The following is an 11,351-nucleotide window of genomic DNA, read 5'->3' on the forward strand; positions in this document are numbered from 1 at the left end:
GCCTAAGGGCCACCTTAGCAAAGCGCATCCCAGGCTGCATAGCCGCACTACCCTACCCAACCATACCACACATAAACATGACACTACCCCCGGGGTTTACACAGACGAGCCGGCGAAGCAAGAAGAGCGCCAGAAGAAAGGGCCCTAGCCGGCGGGGCCCAGCCAGGACAAAAGGAGGTCCCACAAAGCGCCTACACCGGCCGCATTTGCGGTCGGGGTAGACGACGGATGGGGCCCACCTACGAAGGCTGTCCAGGCCTACACGAGATGAGGCAGGATAAAGAGGGATAATCCCCCTCGATCCCAAATCATTGAGGCCAATTTCTAGCCATGGAATAATGGCGCGATTTAAATAATTTGATACAAAGGAAATTTTAATTAAAGTTACCGGGTAACTTTATGAATTAGGCAACACAATATACATGAAAAGATTAATATGGAAAACATTATATTATACATATTAACAGCGATTTATTTCAAAACGAACCAGTTACACATAGAGACTGTCTAGTCTCCTTGCAGTTACAGTTAAAAGTTAAAACCCTTTCGGATATGGATTGAGGTGATAGGATTTAAATGTTCTAGGCCTCTTTACACGACACATAAGGGTCATTCCACACGACAGCCGTTTGATCGTCCGTACCATGGTACGCGTGCCATGGCACGGAACACTCCTATCTATATTTTTTATTCATGTGACCGAATAGTGGAAATAAGGTCTGTTTATTTACATTCTTGCGCCAGTTCCCAGTGGTGACAAGATTTTTAAAATTCATTTCGTGCGTTTATTAAAAATTTCTACACATTTAATATAAAATATCAATTTATAAAAGAAACTGAAAAGTAACAAAAATAATAAAGTTGACCTAATTATAAATGAAAATGTAAATAAACAGACCTTATTTCCACTATTCGGTCACATTAATAAAAAAATATATATAGGCGTATTCATACGACCCGTGCCATGGCTCTTAAAATTGGTAAGATTGCTTCTGATCAATTTGATCTCAGATCATAGTTTCCGTTCCGAAACCCCCTCTTATTAACTTGTCGGCTGGTTATATTTCCTCTTCTTCGATTTCGTGGGTCATCTTCAAAGTCATAGTCAGCGTTGCCACAGCTCGCTCAATCGAGCGAGATCTCGCCCTTTTTATTTCGAATACACTCTCTCGCTCATCTTTGTCAAATCTCGCTCGTTTTACTTACTTAAAGTTTGGATACTTTGGTATAGATGGTAAAGGTAATTTTATTACGATAAGAGGGTTCTATAGCAAATAGGCGACCAGCAATACATTTTATAGATTTTATTACACAGTTTGCCTAAATATGAATTAATGCACAAATAACAAACTTTCCCCAATTTTAACGCAGATTTTCTATAAAATATACTTAGTTTGAAACTCAAATTACTTTTTGGTGTAAATAAATTTGTAACTTACGATGCTGCTTGTTCAAAAGCGTCAAATTACAAATTTCTTTACAACAAAAAGTAATTTGAGTTTCAAACTAACTCCATTTTATAGAAAATCTGCGATAGAACGGAGGAAACTCTGTTATTTGTGCATTAATTCATATTTAAACAATCTGTGTAATAAAATCTACAAAAATGTATTGCTGATTGCCTATTTGCTATAGAACCCTCTTAACTTGGTTGCCTCAAAGAAATAGAGAGGATTCATTGCCTAACCTGCCTTAGATACCGATCGACACTACCGACAGTCGGGTCCACAGATTACTGAACTATTGGTCGGGTCGGAAAGTCGAAACATTTATCGAATGGCCAGATAATAATAAGAGTTAAATTTTTAATTTCTTCAGTCTATATTTAAAATTAATAAAAACCTACTAACACAACCTATGGAATTGTACCTATAATCTACTGAAGTTTGGCTATTCTATTTTTGTAGAATAGCTGATATAGACCATACTTTTAAAGTTTACGTAGTTGCCTTATTGTATACCTACCGTCCAAAACTAAATTATCTTTCTTGTAATTTTATTCAGACATTTTAATTTCCGACTAACGTAAGTTAATGTAGAGTTATTGATTGATTTATTTCAACATAAAAAAAATCTCACTCTTTTAAATGTAATCTTGCTCGCTTTTGATAGGAACGCTCGCTCGAAAAATATAGGTCTGTGGCAACACTGGTCATAGTCAGTGGTACATGCTCTTTTTGACATTTGAGGTTATGTTTGAAATGAAAATACTAAGTTTGCTGGTACAGATTTTATTGTTGTGAACTCAATTACAAAGCTGAAATATTAATAATTGCTAGTTTACTACTTTGAAAGTCAAAATGACAAGATTTGCAAGATCTAAGGGATCTAAAGCTTCTAATGAACGGTTACCCGAAGAAGCAACACCATGGAGCGAAATGAAAAAACAATTATCAGATAAGAATAAAGAAACAGAAGAAAACAAAAGCCGAAAAGATGCGTTTGAGAAAAGAAATGCAAACTACAAGGCCTTTTTGGAAGAAAAAGAGAAGGCTAGTAGCGAGAATTCAAATTGGGCTGAATTTCCAGGCTCTGTGAATTCCTCTATGAAAGAGAATAAAAAAAAGAAACACAGAAAATCTCTGACTACAGATAGTAGCCCTAAGCAGAATAATGACAAAATAACTGAAAAACAGGGAAATGATAGTGATGACGCACCAGAAGAGCAGAGTTCAAAGAAAGAAGTTGTAGAAGCAATAGTTAAGAAAAAAAAAGGGAAACCAAAAAAGTTGTTAAAAATATTGGAACAAGATATCAACTCTAAAAATAATGCAAGTAATAATCAAAACGATAAACCACCAAAAAAAAGAAAATTAACTGAGGGTGGAGAAGGAAGTAGTATAACAAAAAAATTTAAGAAAAGCATTGACCTGAAAAAAGTAGATACTGTAATAAATGAAACAGATGTAAAAAGTGAAAAAAATCTTGAAGGTAAGGAACAGAAGAAAAAACTGGTGAAAGAAAATCTTACTGAAGTTGATTTAAGAAAAATTGAGAAAAAGAAACAAAGGCGTCTTAAACAGGTAGCAAAGAGGAAGCTAGTTAAAGCAGAGTTGAAAAAACAGAAGGAACAGAAAAAGGCACTGGAGAATAGTGAGTCAAAAACTGATGAAACACAAACCGAAATTTCAATACCTAAATCCTTTGACAAATATTTAAGTAAAAATACTTTTCCAAAAAAACCTTTTGCTAAATCAAACAATGTTAAAGAAAAACAGAAAAAACCAAGAGACAAGGAAGACCATCCTAGGAAAAAGCCAATGTTACCACATAAAATGTTTATAAATGGTAAAGAATTAGAAATTGATTATGTTGATGGATTCCCTGTTAAAAAGGAAGACGCTTTGCGGTTAAAGAAATTAAGACGAGAAATGATAAGTAAAGGATTGCCAAGAAGTGAAATTGACTTTGCCATGAAACTTGAAAGAAGGAAAGCTGAAAAAGCGTTTACTAGAGAGAAGAAAAGGGTATGAAACATTAGTTTTCTTAATTAGATAATTTTGAACATTCTGTTTAGGTCTGCTTCCACTGCAGAAAGTCTGGACATAATCTCTCAGAATGTCCCGAAGTTGACAAAAACGAAGTGGCTCAAACAACTGCAACTGGGATTTGCTTTAAATGTGGGTCCACAGAACACACACACTTCGAGTGCAAAGTTGTTCGTGGACAAGAATTTAAATATGCTACTTGTTTTATTTGCAAAGAACAAGGCCACATCGCTAGGCAGTGTCCTGATAATGCAAGGGGTTTGTATCCAAAAGGTATGTATGGATTTATTAACAGTACAGAATAATATAATTTTTATTTTTACTAGGAGGTGCTTGCAAAGTCTGCGGGGATGTGACACATCTGAAAAAAGATTGTCCAAAATATCAGGCCCAACAACAAAGGCAAGAGGAGAATTTGAGGATAGAGACTCTTGGAAACAGTAATCCTGATGTGTTGGAAGAAAAATATAATGACAACGGACCCACGGGCAGTAAGAGACATAATAAAATAATAAAATTCTAAATCTGTTATAAATATACATATAAGGTTTACAAAATCTCATTATTAAAACCAATCCTTTAAACCTCGATATAATTTTATGTTGCATATACGGGGTCCCATACCACCCGTCCACTCCTTCGAAAGTTACTGATCTCCAAGGGGCACATATTGTCGTGACCCTGTTTGTGACCTTGAAGGTCATTTTCAAGCTTATTTCAAGGTCAACTTAGTTTTTTGAATGGAAAGCCTTATTTTCAACCTCACATTTCGAAAGAGCGGAAAATTCTACGTTCAAATGTTGTATCATGTGTGACCCCCAAAAAAAAAACAAAAAGGCAAAAAACAAGGAACCAACCAAGGAACAAAGGAATTTCCCCGAATTAATTGGAAGGCAACGAACCAAAAATTTCCCCCGGTTCCCGAACCAAAAATAAAAAAGAAGGGTCCCAACGAAAAAAACCAAAGTGAACCTGAAAAGAACCTGAAAAATGGTTCAAAAGCCAAGGTAACTCAAAAATTTGCAAACATTCCCCGGAAAAATATTCAACAAAAAATAAGTTTAAGAAGGCAATTAAGGGGAAAAAATCAAGAAAAAAAAAATTGACATTCACGTGACTTGGGGGGACAAATACACATGATACATCAGCTGAACGTACAATTTTCCGCTCTTTCCGAATCCAGGATTGAAGAAAATAAGGGTTTCCATAAAAAAAAACTAAGTTAATCTTGAAATGACCTTAAAAATATCCTTCAAAGTCACGACGATATGTGCTCCTGGGAGACCAGTAACTTTCATCTGAACCATTTTTCACATAACCATGTACTTTGGATTAAAGAAGGGGTGGACGGGTGGTCTGGGAAACCTGGTATATGCGACATAAACATTGTTGACTTATATAGATAAAAATAATGAATGAGCTTTTTCCAAGTTTGCCCAAAAAAATTGAATTTTATATTAAGTAGGACACTGTTTGGAATGTTGCAGTATTTCACCTAAACCAAAATAAAAAAAGTTCATATAAAGATAGGTCCACAAACGTTTCTTTTTGAGACAAAAGCTGATAAAATATTATTTTTGTAATTTTTTTTTCATTTGGTTTGTATTTCGTAGTAGAAGATCATCAGCCGGTTAGTACACCAGACCTGATGCTTGCAACTATATGACAGTTTTGTCTAAAACTTGCTAGCAAGCCACATAAAATATGTAACCATGCTTTAAGGGGAACATTTATATGCGCAATTTTTTATCCAGGATTTTAGAAAATCTAAGCAAGTTAGAAACGAAATCTCTTCACTATATCAGTTTTATAAGTTTTTTTCAGGGTATAAGGCAACTGACAACACATTTAAAATAGGGAAAAAATATTTTTATCTCGTATGTTTATCTAACGTTTCCTGAATTTTGCATGCCTATTCAACATACAGAAAATCACACCCTGCAGAATGCTTTTAGGAAACTATTAACACATGAATTAATACTATTATCGAATATCTTTACAGAGGACCCCGCACAAATCAAACGGAAATTGGCTTTCGGTGAAATCGGCCGAATTTTGGATATGTTTCGGTGTCCAGATCAACAGTCTCCACGGGCACGAAGCTCGAAAATCTTCCCTGCAAGCAGTACCCAGCTTGAAAGTTAGAGGCCGGTAATCCCCGATTTTCGCTGATTTTACCTCTACCCTTACATTTTCGGGATATATATGAGGATATATATCAGGGTTTATAGTTCAAAAGTAATAAAGAATTCCCTGACTTCTCCAGGTTTTTCCTGACTTATAAAAAAAAATCCAGGGCACTTGTAGTTCAATTTTACATACTAATTGGTGATTATGCATTAAATTTTTTGCCGTATATAATTTCGTGGATTTTGTTCGAAATACTGTAACAGTCTAGCGGTATTAACATTGATTCTTACTCTTCGGTCAATTATTTGATTTTTCCGAACAGAAAATGCATCTTCATTTCGTCGCAAGCTCGCCTCCAATCTTGTAAAGGTTCTATCATCAGGAATGAGGAGCTCTGGATACCTTTTTCGATATAACTCTACAGCTCTTCTTGAATTTTTTGTGATTCACCATAAATTAGCATCAACTTCTTTTGAATGAGAAAAAATTTTGTAAGCACAAAAGTTATATGTTTGACATTCATATTGAGTAATGACAAGTATTTTTTTACATTTATGCACTTTAAACAACAAACATTCAATTATTTTCCAACGACTACTTGATCCTTTCATCGCTAATGTGATTTTTAGGTGGTATTTCTTTTGAGACTCTAGACTCTAGAATCTATTGCTTATAACTTTTAAACGAGAAGTAATACAGAAAAATGTCTCTAATAAAAGTTTAATAGAGAAAAGAGAGCTTTTTAAGAGGAAAAAAATTGGGTATGTTTCTGGAAAAAATATAATTGATGACATCATTAGTTGTTTCTGTCAAATCCCAAAGATAATACTTCCAATTGAAAATGGAGCTAACCTCATCCCATCTAACACCACGTGACCCAAATTTTATTAAAATTTTTTGTATCCTCACAGTAGGCCCATACTTTCGAGTTTCAGACACCCTGTATCAACATTAAATAAATTTGTATACAGTACAACATATATTACAAACTGGTTTTTAATTTAAATCCGCACACTATTCGTCGGTTTAGCTTTCAGAGGAGATTCGGTGTCAATGTATGGGCAGGAGTATATGGCGATCGTTTAATTGGACCGCATTTTCTACATGAACATCTGAATGGACCGCGTTACTTTCAATTTTTAGTAGAAGGCTTACAACAAATTAAATGTGATGGTTAGTTATAAATAGAAAAAGAGAAAAAAAAATTTTTAGGTAGGTATCAATTAAGTATATGTACTTTTTCATTACTATTTTGAGGAGATATTTATAAAATTAAGTGTGCTACTTGCCATCTTAAACATAGTTTTGCAACATGTGATTCTTTATGGAAACAAAGTGAATTGGTATATTAAATAAATACATTTTGTAAATATTTAGTAGATTTATTATACTCGTATATACATCATACAGCCAAAGGAATAGAAGAGCACTTTAAGTTTAAGTAAATGAGTGCAAATATTCGTCTAGAAACTGCAGAAAATTTTTTTCAATAATAAAATAACATATTTTCTTGAACAAAAATAAAAAAATATTATTTTCCAAACTAAATAAAACACTCATATCCATTCAGTTCCAATTCCATGACAATATAATAAAAAATATTTTTTTTTTCTTTTTTTTTGTAAATATAATTAAATCTAAAAAACGTATTTTACAGGGAAAATATTACTTTATGTGTAATATTACTTTAATTTTACTGAGTGAAAATTTTTTATATATTTTTTATTTACATTGTGAAATAGTAATGAAATTATGTATTTATGAATAGTCTAGTTTAATTGAATATTTTATAAAGATTAAAAAATGGTGCTTGTTTTTAGATGCAGTTTTTATACCTAGTGGAATACCAGAATTTAGTAATTTTGTTCTATTGCCACTTCAAATTGACCGGTTAAGTACATAAATATGCTACATTTAATTGTTTTAGCACCGTACCAAATGTTATTATGGAAATTTCAATATTCTCTTATACTTAATATATTTATACATTTTCTTATTAATTTACAATTTAAGACATTTATTAGTCTTCTATGTAGCACCACTATTATTCGCTACAGAGATGGTACATTCTCCAATTTTGGCTACGGCACTATTTTCAAATAACCCAATATTTTCCAAAAAAGTCCCTGTCTTCTCCGTCTTTTCTGGCTCATTTTTATCACTAGGTTCGGTTTTAATCTCCACAAGAGGCTCCATTAAATCTTGGTCATCTATCGTCAGATCATCACTGGTTTCTTCGAGAGGTTTTGTTAAATACTCCAAATCCCCATAAGGCATGTTTGATATGTCATAGTTTTCCTGCTTCGTATCTTCCTGGGGAACTAGTCGCAATAAAAATGAAAACAAAATTAGTTTCTGTTTCAAAATTTGAGTAGATTGCATTAAACTCACCAATGGGGTTTAGTCTTGGTCTTCCTCTTGGTCGTTTTACTAATGGTGGAGGTGCTAAAAAAGATAAAATGTGAAAGTTATGATCACAGTACCAGAGCCCAATTTTTTTTTCTATTACTGTTTAAAACAGGCTAATAAATCTTTGACATCTGACAAGTTTCTTACCGGGAGGGTATTTCCTTGGCCTTCCTCTTCCTTTCTTTTGTGGGCCAGGAGCAGGTGTTGGTGAACTTAGGGGACTGTGGACCACAGGTTCAGATGTTTCAATCATAGTTTGTTCAGGTGTTAATATGCGAACATGTCCTATAGTCTAAAAACATTTCTTAAATATAGAGGGTGTTTCATGATGAACTATCCATTAATAGGATTAATGCAAAAGTGGGACAACCTAGGTTAGTCTGTAGCCACTTAAAAAAAGACTTGGGTTAAAATAATGTTTTGGCTGATCTTCAAAAAAAACTGGACTGATTAGTGGGTATTAATTTATTTTTCCTATACACCATACACCATCCAATATCAACAAACTCTTGAGGTCAGAATTCCAAAATGATATTAAGAAAATTTTATTTTTTTTATGACCACACAAGAAAGTATGTATGTAAATTTTTTTACTATTTGATATTATAACCACTGACAAAAATCATGCATTTGATTTTTTAGTCACACTTCCTCAGGTTTTGAATTAAGAATGAATTTCTGGTATAGTCTTTCCGTTTTCAATTGAAGAACTAAGAGGTTGGCAGGTTTGGTTGCTGACGCAGCAACTCGGCATTGAAATATTTGAAAAACTTGTTCCCATATTTATTTATCCATACCCATTGGATACAGGTCTGGTTGAACTAAACGTGGCGGTGGTAGAAATGTATGTAACACAGCCCCACTGGGCGACTGGGCAATAAATCTCAGTTGTTAACAAGTGGTTGACAAATTCTCTAATAGTGCAGTGCAGCAATGCGGAATTTGTTGTGATTCAGGTAATTTGAATTTATTATAGGCACCTTCTATTAATTATTCATATTACAATAATTACAAAAGGAAGAGGGATATTTTGTTTACTAAATTATTACAACATGACTTTTTGGAGACCTTTTGAAATAGAACAAAACGAAATTTACCATCAGTTGTTTGAGGACATAAATAATTAAAATATGTTGTTCGCCAAATGACCATATAATAGAAATTTTCTACACATTATAATATACAAATTATAATTTTTACAGAAAACTTTTTTGGGGGCCTATGAAACTCATTAAATTTTATTGCCAGGCGTTTTTATACATGTTCAACTGACTTCAGAGAGACTAATACATTTTTGTTCTCAACTTTTCAATAATATTTTATTAATGAGAAAAGTTAAAGCCAATACTTTTACAAATTTATAGTTATTTCAGTGGGAAGGGAGGAGGAATACAGAGAAGTAACGGGAGGTAAAAGTAGACATGCAATTAGTAATGATAATGGAAAGAGACTGATAGAATTCACGTTAGAGAGTAATATGAAAATTGTCAGCACCGCCTTTGACCACAAAAATATACATAAAGAAACGTGGATAGCACCAAATGGCGAGACAAGGAACCAAATTTATCATGTCCTTATAGAGAGAAAACATGCTAAGGACGTTACTGATGTGAGAAGTTACAGAGGAGCAGACAGTGAAACTGACCACAGATTAGTTATAATAGAAATGAGACAGGAATGACCTTTTAAGAAAAAATATGTGAAAAGGGGAGAGCGGGCGAGATATGATGTAGCAAAACTAAAAGACATGGCAACAGCAGTGCATTTTGAGCGAGAAAATGGCAAGAGAATTGGCAATGAAACCCCATAAGGAGCAGATAGAACAAGAATGGGCACAGATCGAGACTGTTATGGAGGAGGTGGCAAGAAAGAGATTGGGAAAGTGTAAAAGGAAACAAACAAATAAATGGTTTGATGAAGAATGTAAGCAAATGTTGGGACGGAGAAATAAAGCACGGCTGAGGTTACTAGAGGAAAGGAGCGAAAACAACAAACGAAGGTACGAGCGCGCTCGTAGGGAAGCCAAGGCAATTTGCAGCAGGAAAAAGAAGGAACATCTAGAGCAGGAACTAAAGGAAATAGAAGAATTGTATGTTAGTAAGGAAATGAGAAATTTTTATCAGGAAGTTAAAAAAAGTAAAAACAACAGCGCCAGACAACCCCAGTATTTGAAAACTCAGGATGGCTCCTTGGTTGGAGATACGGAAGGGAAATTGCAGAGATTTGCCCAGTATTTCTCAGAAATACTAAATGAGAATGGGGAGGAAGACTGTTCGAGAGAAAATGAGATGGATATGCCAAATGACGATGAAATTGTAAGTGTACCCACAAAGGAAGAAGTAGAAGATTGTACTAAACGGTTAAAAAATAACAAGAGTGCGGGAGAAAATAATATAACGGCAGAAATTTTAAAGCATGGAGGGGAAACACTGGTAGTAAGAGTATGGGAGCTGATAAAAAAAATCTGGGAAGAAGAGAAGATGCCAGAGAAGTGGAATAAAGCGCTAATAATACCCATTCACAAAAAAGAAGCTAAGGAGGAATGCAATAATTATCGAGGGATTGCACTACAAGATGTAACATACAAAGTGGTAGCGAAAATAATTAAAAACCGATTGGAAAAATACCATAACGAACAAGTGGGGGAATACCAAGGAGGGTTTAGGGCAGGAAGATCAACGACCGATCAAATATTCATCATGAAGCAGATCCAACAGAATACTTATGAGCAGAATTTGAGTTTACATTTGCTGTTTGTTGACTATCGGCAAGCCTACGACTCCATTAGTAGAAAGAAGTTGTTACATTCAATGAGGCAGTTAGGAGTCCCAGAGAAGTTATTGAAGTTGGTGGGGATGACTGTTAGAAGAACAGAAAATAAAGTTACAATGAATGGGGCAGTATCTGAGGAGTTCAGTGTAATGAAAGGTTTGAGACAAGGAGACCCACTGTCCACAGTCTTGTTTAATTTGGTGCAGGAAGTGATTTTGAGGGAAAGTGGTATAAATATGAGAGGGCTTATATATGGCAGCCGACACCAGTGTTTAGCTTATGCCGATGACATTGTGCTGATGGCGAGATCCGAGGAAGAAGTAACAAGGGTTTTTAAGTTGTTGGAAGCAAAAGCAAGAGAATATGGCCTAGCAATCAATGAAAATAAAACAAAATATATGGTGATGAAAAACAATACCAGAGGACTTCCAGCAAATTTAAATATTAGTTGCACTGCAAATAGGAGATATACGATAGAGAGAGTAGAACAAGTCGAATATCTAGGAGTAACGCTAACGTGTAAGGGCGATGAAGAAAAGGAAATAGAAAAAA

General features: G+C 34.4%; 2 protein-coding genes across 2 annotated transcripts in view; one reads left to right on the forward strand and one right to left on the reverse strand.

The window, feature by feature from the left end:
* Positions 1-2,177: 2,177 nt before the first annotated feature.
* On the forward strand, positions 2,178-4,039 carry LOC108907093 (stress response protein NST1-like). The gene is made up of 3 exons (XM_018710617.1): positions 2,178-3,467; positions 3,518-3,761; positions 3,815-4,039. The coding sequence occupies exons 1-3, from the start codon at positions 2,301-2,303 to the stop codon at positions 4,009-4,011; spliced, it is 1,608 nt and encodes a 535-aa protein (XP_018566133.1). The 5' UTR covers positions 2,178-2,300; the 3' UTR covers positions 4,012-4,039.
* Positions 4,040-7,393: 3,354 nt separating this feature from the next.
* LOC108907100 (PR domain zinc finger protein 1-like) overlaps positions 7,394-11,351 on the reverse strand; it is a 15,981-nt gene continuing 12,023 nt past the window's right edge. Inside the window, exons 6-8 of the mRNA XM_018710626.1 lie at positions 8,175-8,319; positions 8,010-8,063; positions 7,394-7,939 (exon numbers count right to left, since the gene is read on the reverse strand). Coding sequence (XP_018566142.1) covers positions 7,647-7,939; positions 8,010-8,063; positions 8,175-8,319 — 492 coding nt within the window. The 3' untranslated portion in view covers positions 7,394-7,646. The remainder of the gene's footprint in view (positions 7,940-8,009; positions 8,064-8,174; positions 8,320-11,351) is intronic.

The sequence above is a fragment of the Anoplophora glabripennis genome, unplaced genomic scaffold (genome assembly GCF_000390285.2).
Source record: "Anoplophora glabripennis isolate ALB-LARVAE unplaced genomic scaffold, Agla_2.0 scaffold281, whole genome shotgun sequence".
NCBI classification, from domain to species: domain Eukaryota; kingdom Metazoa; phylum Arthropoda; class Insecta; order Coleoptera; family Cerambycidae; genus Anoplophora; species Anoplophora glabripennis.